At 32.6% G+C, this 16,145-nt stretch overlaps 2 protein-coding genes across 2 annotated transcripts in view; one reads left to right on the top strand and one right to left on the bottom strand.

The window, feature by feature from the left end:
• LOC120415406 (ATP-dependent helicase brm) overlaps positions 1–16,145 on the top strand; it is a 35,076-nt gene that overhangs the window by 965 nt on the left and 17,966 nt on the right. The gene's annotated exons all lie outside the window — the stretch shown is intronic.
• On the bottom strand, positions 14–14,861 carry LOC120415407 (uncharacterized). The gene is made up of 2 exons (XM_039576935.2): positions 14,261–14,861; positions 14–412 (listed from the first exon to the last, which is right to left on the bottom strand). The coding sequence occupies exons 1-2, from the start codon at positions 14,726–14,728 to the stop codon at positions 41–43; spliced, it is 840 nt and encodes a 279-aa protein (XP_039432869.1). The 5' UTR covers positions 14,729–14,861; the 3' UTR covers positions 14–40.

Here is a 16,145-nt window from a genome sequence, read left to right as displayed (position 1 = left end):
CTACTAAAATTTATTGCTTCTCAACACCAACCCCCCCTCTCTATTGCTTCCCCTCAACGTCCTCCTTCACCTTCCGCACAATCTCCACCACCCGCTGGCCCAGCTTCTCGCTGCTCGCCGCCACAATGTCCGGTCTCAGAATGTCGTACTCCCCACCGTCAATCCCGGTCACAACTCCACCCGCCTCCCGGATGAGCAACGCCCCCGCCGCAATGTCCCACGGTTTGAGCATTTCGATGCTGTAACAGTCAATGTTTCCGCTGGCCACGTACGCCAACGTGAGCGCCGCCGAACCGAACGCCCTCAGCCCCGTGCACTCCTTGATGAACTCCACGCCGCGGCCAAAGATGTGCGGCCGGGCGCCGGCATGGCTCGCGATCGAGAACTCGTGGCCGACGAGGGCGCGTTTCAGCTGGAATTGTGGGAAAAAGGGTTGTGTGAATATTTGATCGGTATCGATTTGTTTTGGGTCGCGAGTTGTAACACAGGTGTGGTTGAACCGGTTGAACTCATGGGCGTAGAACAATGTTGGATTGTGAATAAAGCAAATTTGAGTCAGTTTTGTTAACGTTTAATGTTATAACTGTTATAACAACAACTTCTAGCGCTCAGTGAGCTGATGATGAAGTACATCTACGTTGGAAGAGTTCAGCGAAGTTTTTAAGACATCAATAGACGTCAAAAACCTTTTTTTCATCTTGGAACTCTCAATTTTTTTTTGAAAATCTCGGTTTTTGACTTTGAAAATGCCTTTAAAAAAATATTTTTTTTGGTCCTATATTTTTTTTATGTGCAGTTTATGTTTTGACACACTTCGAATTAAAAAAGGGTTCAAAAAAACCAAGCCAACGGTGTAAAGAATGATGATTCAAAAAGTGATTTCCAACCAAATTTACAACAAAAAGATTCCATAAATCATGATATCTCAGGACAGTGTTGCCAAATCATCAATCAAATCAAACTTTTTCAAAAACCTTTCTTGTGGGAAAAAAAAGAAAGTTTCCGTAAGAAAAGAACACATTCTGCTTAAATTTTATAAACAATTCTCGATTCTTTTTATTTCAATTTTTATTGCTGAAAGTTGAATCCCAAAAATACAACCTTATTTTTAATTTTTGAAATTAAAACTTAATAAGGCAACTTGTGCTTGATTTAAAATGATACAAAATCTGGTATCGGAGATATGTTTTAAAATAAATTTGGATTTTGAAAAAAATCGAACATTTCGTTAAACTAAACTTTAAAAATCAATTACTGAAGCAAAATTATATTTATAATGCCTTTGATTATAAAAAAATAAAAATGTTCAGTTTTAATTAAAAAAATATTAAAAATAAATAAATGAAGAATAGAACCCTAATGAACATATTTTTTTCAAAAAGCGGATTTCCTAATTTTTTGTGATTTTGATAAATTTTCTGCTTTTCTAAAAATATAATTTTGAAATTTAAAAATCTAGCCCGTCATTTGAAAGTGACGTACTCTTCATTCGAATAATAACACATTATTTGTTTAAAAAAAGAGCTGGAAATTAAAGTAAAGAAATTGTTTAACATTGAAAATTGAACCAGCAGTTACCGAGACTTCGCGTGTGTTGAAAAATGAGGGTTTCACTTTGAAATTTTTTTTCGCAACGGCCTTAAGTCATTTGCGATTGCTACCTAAATTTAAATTTAAGTTTAGAATGTCGTTTTTTCCAAGAACAACAATTTAAATAAAAATCGTGTCTCTGGTACCAAATATTGCACCCTCCTAAAATCTATCGCAAAAGTTTTTTTTAGTCTCCCAAAGCAATAAAAAATCGTAAATAAAAAAAAAGCTAAAACATTATTTAAAAAATATAAAATATGTTTTGGAAATTAAACCATTAGTGAAAAAAAATCAGAAAATTCCTAATCATAACCTACAACTTTGCCGAAGCCACCAAATTGATCAGATCTGGAGTTTTTTTTTTTTTTTTTGAAAAGGTCCAATTAACCAAATTTCTAGTTTTTGCTTTTTGGGTGTTTTTGAAACCGCCTTGAGACAGGGGTATCAAAAAACACCCAAAAAGCAAAAACTGAAAATTTGGTTTATTGGACCTTTTCAAAAAAAAAACTTCAGAGATGTACTGCCAGATACATATTTTGGCTTCTTTTGATACAGGGAATGCATGGACTAAGTTTCATCCAAGCAAAAACAAAAAAAAACTTTAAAAAAATTAAATTATAGAGAATTACAGGAATCAAAATTGCTTGGATAAAGAATAATTTCATAAAAAAATAGCTTTCAGCAACTGACAGCACGATTTTCAATAAAATAATAATATGTTTTTAGAGATTTTCTGGAATTCTCGAAAATAAAATGTGAAAGTTCGCGGATTTATAAACAAATCACAGAAAAAAAATATTTTAGCTAGAATTGACTTACAGATGGTCTAAACTCAAATTCAATTGAACAAAAATTCGAAAGAGTTAGATTTTTTTGTGTATTGCCTTTTTAAATTAGAGGGTTGATTTTGAACATTGGAAATCGGACCAATTGGGTCCTAAAATTATTGTTCACAACGACAAAGCTTATTTTTCTGAGTACAATGACCCTTTGTACGGCCGCAAATCAATTTTAAATAAATTTAAAAAAATACTTGACGGCCCTTCTTGACAGAAAAGGTCCATAGTTCATCCATCGAAAAGTGTTGTCTTGTCAATCTTTTTGTTTTTTTTTGCAATGAAATGAAAAAAAAAGGATGATCAAAAATTGTTTTTAATCGTGTTTTGCCGAGATATCGTTAGTTGGAAATTAAGGTTAATTGGAAAACAATTTCAATTGGGTACTAAAAGCCCTATGTCAATTTTCATGTACAACGGTAAAAAACACGATTAAAAACCATTTCTGATCACTTTGTTTCATTTTAACGCAGAAAAAAATTATTGACAAGACAACATTTTTTCGATGGATCGACTATGGTCCCCTTGGAACGAGCTGTCAAGTAGGACCTTTTCTGTCAAGAAGGGCCGTGAAGTTAATTTTGAAAAAGTGAATTAAAAATTCATTTTAAATCCTTTGCGGTCGTTCAAAGGGTCATTGTACTCAGAAAAATAATCTTTATCGTTGTGAACAATAATATCATAAATTTAAGCTTAATTTTAGGACCCAATTTTCTCAAATTGTAGGTAATTGTAATTGTAATTTTATTGAAACGATATCCTGTTAGTTTACACTGTATATCAGGGCAAGGAGGTAATGTGGATCTGAATTAAACTTTAGGAGCGAATAAATTTAGCAATAGGTATTCTTTGCAATGCTCTATACAGGGTGTTTGGTTCATGGATGCGGATACTTGGTGGTTGCCTAAAGGACCCCGAAACATGAAAAAAAGTCTTCTACGGCATGGTCGAATTCTCATCCTAAACCGAGTTAAGTAGAATTTACTGTTTTGAGGAGTTTCTACACTAAAATCGATTTATCTCATGATTGTGATCACGAAAAGCTTCGCTTCTGATTTCATGTGAAAGCTGAGTAAATTTCACGATAAAAAATGATTTTTGAAATTTTTTAAACTTTAGTTAAGTCTGCCTACAGAGCCTTTACATTTTTTCCTTGCCCTAGTGCTGTTGGTTTTTTGCATTTATTTTGCGTAAATGGCAGGTAAATGGTTTGTTTTATGTATCAAAACGATGCTCCTAGATCCTCTCTACAATTCTCTCTAAATAACCATTTCCCGAATTCTTTTCCTAAAGCCGCTATTTTAATTTTATTGGTGAAAAAAATCGAAGCCAGAAAACCTGATATGGTACCTTAATAAATCAAACCGACGCCTGACAGAGCATCGCGCAAAGCATACTTGATCAACGCGCGCGCGGCCGCATGTTTGCTGGAAGGAGGGTGACAGTAAGAAAACAAACCACGTGTGCCCATCGCATTGTGGAAAAAAGTTCGTTTCAGAATTGTTTCATTACCGGAGGTATTTTGTCTCGCGTTCTTTTGGCAAACAGGTTAAAACAAAAGTTAAGGGACGGCTATTTAAGGGAAAGAAGGTGTTAATTATTAAAATGAGCTAAGATGCAATAAGTGCGGCATAGGGTCTCGTTGAAGGATTTCCACTGTTGTTCAGTGTGCGGATCGTTTGATCCACACAGGTGATACAACAATAAATAATTAAGCTGATTAAACCAAACATTTTAAAAAAAGCCCATTGACAATGCAAATAAATGTTCAGTATGCAGGAAGTAGATACTTTGCTTTTTTAGAGTTCTACTTTTTTTACATTACAAAAAGGATAAGTTGGATTGTTTCTTGCGTACATAGTACAAAAGCATACATTTCCATCAAGCACCAAATGTTGGCATATCAACACCCTTTTGTTTATTTGAAAAGCGTTTTTAATTGAATAGCTCAATCAAGACCTAATTCGGAATGTGATCTTACTTTGATAAAAAATATCGAAAATTTCAAAATAATAGTACATTTATTTATTTTCTGAGGATTTAAGAATTCAAGAATTTAAGAATTTAAGAATTTAAGAATTTAAGAATTTAAGAATTTAAGAATTTAAGAATTTAAGAATTTAAGAATTTAAGAATTTAAGAATTTGCAGGCCAAGTGCGAATGATTCTGATGATACCTCTTCAGTTGACGCTCAGGCGAGGAACATCCTGGAAGGAGCGTCACTGACTACGTCCGTAGTCCTGTTAGATCATTCTTGATCAGAACAGTATAGCTCTGGTTCCTTGCAAGTGTCCTATTTTCTTACCTCCACGTTGGCTTGGTTTTCATGATGACCTAGCTGGTGGCCTGTGGAAACGGATCGTAAACCTTTGACCACCGCGGGTCAGAGTCGAGACGGCTAAAAGAAAGGGGCGCGACAATGTGGGAAAGGGAAGTAATTTGTGATTGTAGACGGTATTGTTTTGATTCGCAGTATGTTGAGTCAACTGCTGTGGATGTACCTGAAACATCGCACAACGGGGTTTCTCTTCTTTTTCGAGAGCCTGGAGCTTATTAGAGAACGGACATCTCAGGCCTGAGGTGCCAATCGAGGTACCGGAGCTGTCAAACGAAGGTGCCTATCGAGCAAAATCCTTTGTGACGGTTCTCGTGCTTCGATTGGTGTTTTTGATTTGAGATGTCCGTTCTCTAACGGGCTCCAGCTTCTCTATCTACCATCTATATTCTGTTTATTTTGTTTCACTGATTCTCTAACACGCTTTCTGTTTATTATCGTCCTTTTTATTTTCGATTTTACTTTCATGATTCTCTTGATTCTCTCAATTCTCAACGCTTTTCCACTCTATTTACTAATTGATGCTGCTGTAACAAACTGTCTGTTTTCCCTTAATTTGGCAGCGATGTCAATTTTGTTTATTTTTATTTATCTATTTGAATAATTGTTCATCTGCTCTATAAATTGCCCTTCTACAATCTTAGCTTGTTTGTTGCCTCTATTTATTAACTATTGTTAATTTCTTTATCTACTTCATAAATTACTATCTTTTTTTTACTATTGATTCTTCAAATAGTCTATTTCTTTCACTGTCCATTGTTTTCAATCTTCACCCTTTTTTAAAACAAGTGAGGTTCGAGCCCTTACTCAATTTTTGGAACGATCAAAGAATTAACACAAATATTACTATTGTACTTTTGGTAAACTTTTGAATAACATGCTTAGGTCCAAAACATTGTAACAAAACATCGCGACAAAAGAAATAGCAACAGATTAACACGATTCAACATTAGGCAAGATTTCAGAAGAAAATAAAACACAGTAAATAACAATTAGTTTTTAAATTCAAACTAAAAATAAAACAGTTTTTGCTTTAATGAAAATTGATAGGCACACTATAAATGGTTAGGCGCTTATACTTACATCAAACCCTACTTAATGTACCACCCCCGGCCGAGTTAAAATGCGTAACCGGAAAAGAAGGTGTGCATGCCTGGCACGAACACTCAAAGCGTGTTCTAGCGTGCTGCTCGTACTGACTCAGAGCAAGGGTGAGATGTAGGTGTAAGGGCAGTGCGTGTTCGTCGGGAACCTAGTGCATAAGATCGGTCAAGGCCCGTTCTTACACTGGAAATTGCGAATTGCGAATTAAGAATTTAAGAATTTAAGAATTTAAGAATTTAAGAATTTAAGAATTTAAGAATTTAAGAATTTAAGAATTTAAGAATTTAAGAATTTAAGAATTTAAGAATTTAAGAATTTAAGAATTTAAGAATTTAAGAATTTAAGAATTTAAGAATTTAAGAATTTAAGAATTTAAGAATTTAAGAATTTAAGAATTTAAGAATTTAAGAATTTAAGAATTTAAGAATTTAAGAATTTAAGAATTTAAGAATTTAAGAATTTAAGAATTTAAGAATTTAAGAATTTAAGAATTTAAGAATTTAAGAATTTAAGAATTTAAGAATTTAAGAATTTAAGAATTTAAGAATTTAAGAATTTAAGAATTTAAAAATTTAAGAATTTAAGAATTTAAGAATTTAAGAATTTAAGAATTTAAGAATTTAAGAATTTAAGAATTTAAGAATTTAAGAATTTAAGAATTTAAGAATTTAAGAATTTAAGAATTTAAGAATTTAAGAATTTAAGAATTTAAGAATTTAAGAATTTAAGAATTTAAGAATTTAAGAATTTAAGAATTTAAGAATTTAAGAATTTAAGAATTTAAGAATTTAAGAATTTAAGAATTTAAGAATTTAAGAATTTAAGAATTTAAGAATTTAAGAATTTAAGAATTTAAGAATTTAAGAATTTAAGAATTTAAGAATTTAAGAATTTAAGAATTTAAGAATTTAAGAATTTAAGAATTTAAGAATTTAAGAATTTAAGAATTTAAGAATTTAAGAATTTAAGAATTTAAGAATTTAAGAATTTAAGAATTTAAGAATTTAAGAATTTAAGAATTTAAGAATTTAAGAATTTAAGAATTTAAGAATTTAAGAATTTAAGAATTTAAGAATTTAAGAATTTAAGAATTTAAGAATTTAAGAATTTAAGAATTTAAGAATTTAAGAATTTAAGAATTTAAGAATTTAAGAATTTAAGAATTTAAGAATTTAAGAATTTAAGAATTTAAGAATTTAAGAATTTAAGAATTTAAGAATTTAAGAATTTAAGAATTTAAGAATTTAAGAATTTAAGAATTTAAGAATTTAAGAATTTAAGAATTTAAGAATTTAAGAATTTAAGAATTTAAGAATTTAAGAATTTAAGAATTTAAGAATTTAAGAATTTAAGAATTTAAGAATTTAAGAATTTAAGAATTTAAGAATTTAAGAATTTAAGAATTTAAGAATTTAAGAATTTAAGAATTTAAGAATTTAAGAATTTAAGAATTTAAGAATTTAAGAATTTAAGAATTTAAGAATTTAAGAATTTAAGAATTTAAGAATTTAAGAATTTAAGAATTTAAGAATTTAAGAATTTAAGAATTTAAGAATTTAAGAATTTAAGAATTTAAGAATTTAAGAATTTAAGAATTTAAGAATTTAAGAATTTAAGAATTTAAGAATTTAAGAATTTAAGAATTTAAGAATTTAAGAATTTAAGAATTTAAGAATTTAAGAATTTAAGAATTTAAGAATTTAAGAATTTAAGAATTTAAGAATTTAAGAATTTAAGAATTTAAGAATTGAAGAATTTAAGAATTTAAGAATTTAAGAATTTGAGAATTTAAGAATTTAAGAATTTAAGAATTTAAGAATTTAAGAATTTAAGAATTTAAGAATTTAAAAATTTAAAAATTTAAGAATTTAAGAATTTAAGAATTTAAGAAATTAAGAAATTAGGAATTTAAGAATTTAAGAATTTGAGAATTTAAGAATTTAAGAATTTATGAATTTAATCATTTAATCATTTCATCATTTAATCATTTAATCATTTAATCATTTCATCATTTAATCATTTAATCATTTAATCATTTAATCATTTAATCATTTAATCGTTTAATCATTTAATCATTTAATCATTTAATCATTTGATTATTTTAGGTAATCCGAGGTACATTTTCAATAACTCGTGACGGAGGGGCAACTATTTTTGTAAAATCGCGATAAATTGTGATTTTTTTTGTAAAGTGGCGTAACGAAAAATGGCATGGGTTTTTATTTTCCAATTCGATTAAATTTTTATTTTAATTATTTTGATTTTTAAATTATTTTTTTTTTGCAAAAGACAAAAACTCTGATTAACGAGTCAATTTATATTTTTATTTAATTGGCGAACTTGAATTCAGTTTCATTTTAATAACATTTATGTTTCAATCTTGTTATTTTCAGAAGCTTCATGAAATTCAAGGATAAGCCGTTCATCAATGACAAAAGTTTTCGATGTGGTGAAGAATATCACTAAGAAAAACATGGAAACATCAGGTGGGAAGATTTTGCTGTTGCATGTGGAGCATTGTGATATCATTTCCGTTTTTTCACTAACTGCAACTACGAAGTTGACTTTATAGCTGTCGGCCACCATTGCTAGTACCAACCACTAGTGTCTTCCTTTTAACTACAAGGACTTCGCCGCCCTGGGCTCCTAAGTGTTTGAGTACGGCACGGAGCGACGGCGCCGGATACCCATATTTACACAAAGAATTTTTAGAGCGCCCGCTGCGGGATTCGAACCAGCAACCTCTGGATTGTTAGTCCAGTGCGCGGTCCGATTGATCCACACGGGCGGGGCTAACTGCAACTTCTAACCTTAAAAAATAAATGTAAATTAAAATAAACTGGATTCAGGTTGACCAAAAAAATCAATAAAACTATTAATTGACTTATTGTTAATCAAGTATTTGGCTATGTCACCTAAGTGAAATCGCAACGATTATACAAATTTCCTTAGTGAGTACATCCAAATAACCAAAAAATGGTAAAAATTTGAACAAAGTTTGAGAAGAATTTGATCGAATACTGAAAATAAATTCAAACTGTGTGGTATCCGATCATTGACAAATTTTGCAATTTTAAAATATCAAAACAATACATTAAATTGGTATGATATCAAAATTTTGCTCTTGCATAATCCTCAAGACAAATTTTAAAGGGAATACCAAAATTTGGTATTGATACCTGAGAAAGGTATTATTACGCATTTCTCTTGTTATTTACCCATGCTCGGTTAATACCAACCACTAGTGTCTTACTTTTAACTACAAGGACTTCGCCACCCTGGGTTCCTAAGTGTTTGAGAACAGCACAGAGTGACTACGCCGGATACCCATTTTTACACTTAAAATTTCAGATCTCCCGCTGCGGGATTCGACCCAGCACCCTCTGGATTGTGAGTACAGTGCGCGGTCCGATTGATACACACGGGCGGGGCGTAACGTTAGTAAAGACATAAATTGAGTCCACTTTGTGAATGTGTTAATGGCAGCAGGCGTGGTTGAATGGTTACGCTCTCCGCTTTGTAAGCGGATGATCATAGGTTCGATTCCCATCTGCTCCAACCTTCCATCGGATGGGGAAGTAAAACTTCGGTCCCGGCCTTGGTTGTTGTTAGGCCGTGTGGGAATCGTCTCCCTGTTATAAAGATAAACAACACAACAATCCAAGGCTGCTCCGGTGGAATCAATGGCGGCGGTTGGACTCGCAATGCAAAGGTCGTCTGTCCGAACCTTGAAGTGGAAGGTTTCTTGTAGTAGAAAGAGGTCTGGAGGAGGAGAGCCCCAATCAAGCCTGTGGACTCCTTGGTTCGAGCAGGAACCTGCAATAGAGACCACAAAAAACCTGGAGGGTGACATTGGGTCTGGATGAAGAAATTGGGTAATACGAAAATGCAGAAATTTGTATGACCCAATCTCACCCTCAGACCCAATCTCTAGCAGGGGTAAATAACACAGGAATACCAAATTTTAGTGTTACTCGGAATACAAAATTTTTGGTATTTCCACGCCCATGGAACATCAGATTTTGGCATTCTTGTGGTCTTCCACACACATGATTCTGGTATGATTTCATGGTATTTTACCATCTATTACTGGGCTACCAAGGGCACATTTTTGTCGCTGTAATTTGCAAAAGTAATACCAAAATTTGGTATTTTTATGTCGTTTTTAGTGCAACAGTTGCAATTAGTAAAAAAACGGAAATGATATCACATGCTCCATATGCAATAGCAAAATCTTCTCACCTGATGATTCCATGTTGTTCTCAGTGATATTCTTCACCACATCGAATACATTTGTCTTATCGTTGAAGTTCTGAAGCTTCTGAAAAATAACAAGATTCATTAATGAATGTTATTAAAATGAAATTGGGTTCCAGTCACCAAAAATTTAATAATAAAATCGATTGACTCGTTAATCAAAGTATTTTTTTCATCCCGACTTAGAGACATTTTAATGATTTCATTTTTGTTAAATGGTTTTTTCTTCAAAAAAATCAAAAAATCATTTTTAACATTTTTGGTTTTCAAGTCATTTTAGCGCACCTTTTTGACCTTGTCAAAATTGATCAAAATTTTTCCATAGTTTCTGAAGAAATTGATAAAAATCTGTAATACCAAAATAATACCAAAATGTGGTATCCTGATTTAGATTTTTTTTCACAATTTTAAGTCATTTCTTTAGGGGGTTTTCCAAAAATCTTTAAAATCAAGTTTGATATTTTCGTTTTTTTTCAGTATTCGATTTGAGACATCTTTTTAAAGCAAAATTAATGACCACGTCAAAATTGGTCAACATTTTCCTATAGTTTCAGAAGAAATTGATAAAATACGTAAATATCAAAATAATAACAAAATGTGGTTTTCGGTCATTGACAAATTCTGCAATTTTGCAATATCAAAACAATACCTTAAATTGGTATGATACCAAATTGTACTCTTGCATGATCCTAAGAAAATTTTTCAGGAAAACGAAAATTTGGTGTTGATAACAGAGAAAGGTATAATTAGGCATTTCCTTTGTTATTTACCCATGCTCGGGATGTCACCCCTGATGACGGTATTTGTTTTTTTTTTGTGAATGTCTGCTCTGATATTCTTCAATGGAGTTTCCCTACAAGGAAACCGAGGAAGATTTATTTTTATTTACCAAAAACATTTCAAATCCATCTATTGGATAGCAAAAGATTTTATTGAAAGAATGTTTAATTCGATAAGAATTCATGCATGGTGGTTTATCATGAATAAATTAAATAAATAAACACTTCCTTAAATAAATAAAATAAGTAAGCATTTCCTTAAATAACTAAATCAGTGTTTATTCTACCAAAAGTTTTTAAGGTTGCTTTAGAAGTTTTGTTATTCTATGCGTGCATTTTTTCATTTACTTTAAAACGAATTGCAATGTTTGAAAATGATTGAAAATATCAATTCACGTTTATAAACAAAAATCTCTCATAAAACGATTTTCAACATGTTATGATTAAAGCACAGAGGTAAGAAACCCTTTCTATTAAATTGGCTGATTTTACATTTTTATCAAATTATGATCACATTCCGAATTAGGTCTTGATTGAGCTAGCCGGGAACCATGGTGTAGGGTTAAGCATGGTTGCCGCTCACCCAGTCGGCTTGGGTTCGTTCCCAGACGGTCCCGGTGGCATTTTTCGAGACGAGATTTGTCTGACCACGCCTTCCATCGGATGGGGAACTAAATGTTGGCCCCGGTCTAACCTAGAGGTTAGGTCGTTAGCTCAATCCAGATGTAGGAGTCGTCTCCCTGGGTCCTGTCTCGGTGGAGTCGCTGGTAGGCAGTTGGACTAACAATCCAAAGGTCGTCAGTTCGAATCCCGGGGTGGATGGAAGCATAGGTGTAAAAAGAAGTTTGCAATTGCCTCAACAATTAAGCCTTCGGACACCTAGTTTTGAGTAGGAATCTCGCAATCGAGAACGCCAAGGCAATGCTGTAGAGCGAATAATTTGAATTTTGATTGAGCTATTCAATTAAAAACGCTTTTCAAATAAACAAAAGGGTGTTGATATGCCAACATTTGGTGCTTGATGGAAATGTATGCTTTTGTACTATGTACGCAAGAAACAATCCAACTTATCCTTTTTGTAATGTAAAAAAAGTAGAACTCTAAAAAAGCAAAGTATCTACTTCCTGCATACTGAACATTTATTTGCATTGTCAATGGGCTTTTTTTAAAATGTTTGGTTTAATCAGCTTAATTATTTATTGTTGTATCACCTGTGTGGATCAAACGATCCGCACACTGAACAACAGTGGAAATCCTTCAACGAGACCCTATGCCGCACTTATTGCATCTTAGCTCATTTTAATAATTAACACCTTCTTTCCCTTAAATAGCCGTCCCTTAACTTTTGTTTTAACCTGTTTGCCAAAAGAACGCGAGACAAAATACCTCCGGTAATGAAACAATTCTGAAACGAACTTTTTTCCACAATGCGATGGGCACACGTGGTTTGTTTTCTTACTGTCACCCTCCTTCCAGCAAACATGCGGCCGCGCGCGCGTTGATCAAGTATGCTTTGCGCGATGCTCTGTCAGGCGTCGGTTTGATTTATTAAGGTACCATATCAGGTTTTCTGGCTTCGATTTTTTTCACCAATAAAATTAAAATAGCGGCTTTAGGAAAAGAATTCGGGAAATGGTTATTTAGAGAGAATTGTAGAGAGGATCTAGGAGCATCGTTTTGATACATAAAACAAACCATTTACCTGCCATTTACGCAAAATAAATGCAAAAAACCAACAGCACTAGGGCAAGGAAAAAATGTAAAGGCTCTGTAGGCAGACTTAACTAAAGTTTAAAAAATTTCAAAAATCATTTTTTATCGTGAAATTTACTCAGCTTTCACATGAAATCAGAAGCGAAGCTTTTCGTGATCACAATCATGAGATAAATCGATTTTAGTGTAGAAACTCCTCAAAACAGTAAATTCTACTTAACTCGGTTTAGGATGAGAATTCGACCATGCCGTAGAAGACTTTTTTTCATGTTTCGGGGTCCTTTAGGCAACCACCAAGTATCCGCATCCATGAACCAAACACCCTGTATAAATTTAACATAACATTACAACTCATTATTTTTTAAAACATCTGCTTAACAATTCAAATAAATACCAATTTTATTAAAATCAAAATAACAAAATTCGGAAAATTACAGAATTTTAAAAAATTGAAGTTATGAAACTTTTTAGATTTTTATGTTTTTTCAACATAAAAATTTAAATTTTAAAATTTTCGGTTTATTGAAAAAATTAAAAATTCTGTTGCCACTCTGATTCAAGTAGAATTGATTCTACTCCCAGAAATCTGCTAAAATATCCGTCTAAAAGCGAAATGTAATGTTAAAATTAAAAAAGCAAGAAATCTGGTCATCAATAATTTGAAATTTCAGAATTTACATATTCAAATAATAAAAAAATAGAATTCATAATTTGAAATTGTCAAAACATACAGACTCAAAAAACGTAAAAAAGTACGAATTATTAAATTGAACAATTACAATTGATTTTTGTGTTAATTTTATTTTTTTTCAGAAAGTTCTTAAGTTATCAAACTATTAAATTATTAGATTATTAAATTTTTGAATTATTAAATTATTAAATTATTAAATTATTAAATTATTAAATTATTAAATTATTAAATTATTAAATTATTAAATTATTAAATTACTAAATTATTAAATTACTTAATTATTAAATTATTAAATTAATAAATTATTTAATTATCAAATTATTAAATTATTTTATTATTTAATTATTAAATCTTTAAATTTTTAAATTATTAAATTATTAAATTATTTAATTATTTAATTATCAAATTATTACATTATTTAATTATTCAATTATTAAATCTTTAAATTTTTAAATTATTAAATTATTAAATAATTACATTACTAACTTTTTAAATTATTAAATTATTAAATTCCTGACTTTTCCGTAACAACCCTGCACAAAGAAACCCAATTTTTTGAAATTGAAACATTCTGAATCAAGATTTGAATGTTTTTCTTTAACAAACATGGCCGCCAAATTGCCGATTGGGAATGATGCCTTCCAGAGCCTTAAGAAATCAAGTCGGTCAGAAAATCGAATTTATGATGCAATATGTTTTCTTACTCATGAAATCGGCCAGTATTGCAAATAATTGTTCCGGTGTAAAACATTAAAAACCAGTCGAACCCAGCTGCACTTCAAAATCCGTATTTTTGCTTTAAATTCAATATCATTTGGATTTGTTACTCTACTCCATATTTTGCTCTACGCCCATGACCTTTCTCTCCAAACACACACACCTTCAAATTCCACCCCACTCACCAACACAGCCACAGCACAATTATTAGTCTACCCCACTTATGCAAACACTCACCTCCTCCACCCCGCTGGTCCGTATCGGCTCCCCGTTCAACCGTGCGCCCTGCCCCCTCACGGCCGTATAAAACTCGTCCAGGCACGGATTCGACACAATCCCGACGGTCAACCGCCCGTCCACGACCAGCGCCACGGAAATCGCAATGTACTTCACCCCGCGCACAAAGTTGTTCGTCCCGTCGATCGGATCGATGATCCACGTTGGCCGCCCGTCCAGCGGTTCCTTCGAGGCCGCTTCCGTCGTACTTTCCTCGCCGAGCATCCGATGGTCCGGGAAGCGCCGCGAAAGCCCTCCGATGAGGACTTGCTCAACGCGCCGGTCGTACTCGGTGACCACGTCCCAGTGGTTGCCCTTGCATTCCACCGCTTTGGACGCGTTCCGGAATCCGTCGAGGACGATGGGACCGCACTGGCGGGTCAGCTGGCAGGCCAGGTCGAACGCCTCCTGGATTTCTTCGTCGTTCATTGTTTTTTTTTGTTTTTCTTTAGATGAAGATTGAACAACAAAAACACCTCACTATCTTCTCAATGACTGGGGAGTTTTCGCTTCTAGCTGTTGAGTTTCTGCTCCAGTCGACGGCGGTGCGACCGCAGCTGTTGACACTGATACACTGAATGGGGCAGAGTGTGCGTTGTGTGGAAGAAGAAGCTCCACTCTTGGACCGGTTGCAGTAAAAAAGGCAGTGGTGTCAGAAGTTTTCAATTTGGTTATGTTTCCTGTTATGACAACTTTTTATTTATAATATTATTTTGTTCCATTTGTCAATTTTTTTTTTTTAACGGAACAACCTAATTTTTAATTGAGTTCTGGAAAAAAAATCAGCTGATGTAATTATTTCATAGTAGTTTTTGCAACTACACAGTAAAAAAACATGGTAAAATTTAATCTAAAAAGGAGTACATCTTTTATGTCAGAAAAAAGCTTTAATTTTACCTCTAATAATGTGTCAATTTACATCTGGCAGACGCTAGGACAGGGGTGCCCAACCTTTTGGCCCTGCGGGCCAGATCTGATTTTTCAGAAGCAGTGACGGGCCGGAACTTATATTTGATAAAAGTTGAAAAAGTAAACACATTTTGTTCAATTTTCTTATGATTGGGGTCTTTTAAAGTAAATACATAAAAGAACTAGTGTTGCATATATGATTCATATATCGACGTCGTCGTGCTATCATGTCGCACCCGCCATTTTGACGTTCCGAGAAAAACGCGTTTTAATGTTTGACCTTGAATATTCAAAAACGAGAGCACGCAATGTAAACAATAACAAACACGTTTTGTTTGGCTCACCATTCTGTGCATTGTCCCAAAGTTTGGTTGAAGTTGGTTGCTGGAGTCCCGAGTTATAATTACAAATGTTTACGGTAGTCTAGCTTGTACGTGCGACAAACGCATCCTGACTTTCCTGGCCTGAAATCCCTTTGGCCTTTTGTCGCACCTACATCAATTTTCATGGAGTGACAAGATAGCACGACAAGATTGAAACTACTTTCATATGTAAAGTGACAAAAATGCACGGAGTTTTTTCGGTTTTTGTTGAATATCCCAGGATTGAAATCGAATTTTGGGGATCTGTGAAGGTCAAAAGGTGAGGCATTGTGAGCTGCACAAAATTGCGTTCTTAACTCAATTTGGCCCAAAATGCACGTACGACAAGTTAGCACGATGGCGACGATATCTTGATTTTAAGAATGAGAAACAAAGATAACATTCAAAAATGTGTTTATTAGACTTATTTAAATTTTTGTTTGTTTAAAATTGTAAAGATATTGTTTAAAACAAAATGACGATTGTAAATAAATATCTTGATATTTTTTTTATAAAAAAAAAATTAATTTCAATGATCGTTCCAATCTTTTGAAGTTTTTGATACATTGTTTAAT

The sequence above is a fragment of the Culex pipiens genome, chromosome 2 (assembly GCF_016801865.2).
Source record: "Culex pipiens pallens isolate TS chromosome 2, TS_CPP_V2, whole genome shotgun sequence".
NCBI classification, from domain to species: domain Eukaryota; kingdom Metazoa; phylum Arthropoda; class Insecta; order Diptera; family Culicidae; genus Culex; species Culex pipiens.
This window is presented reverse-complemented; position numbering and strand designations above follow the sequence as displayed.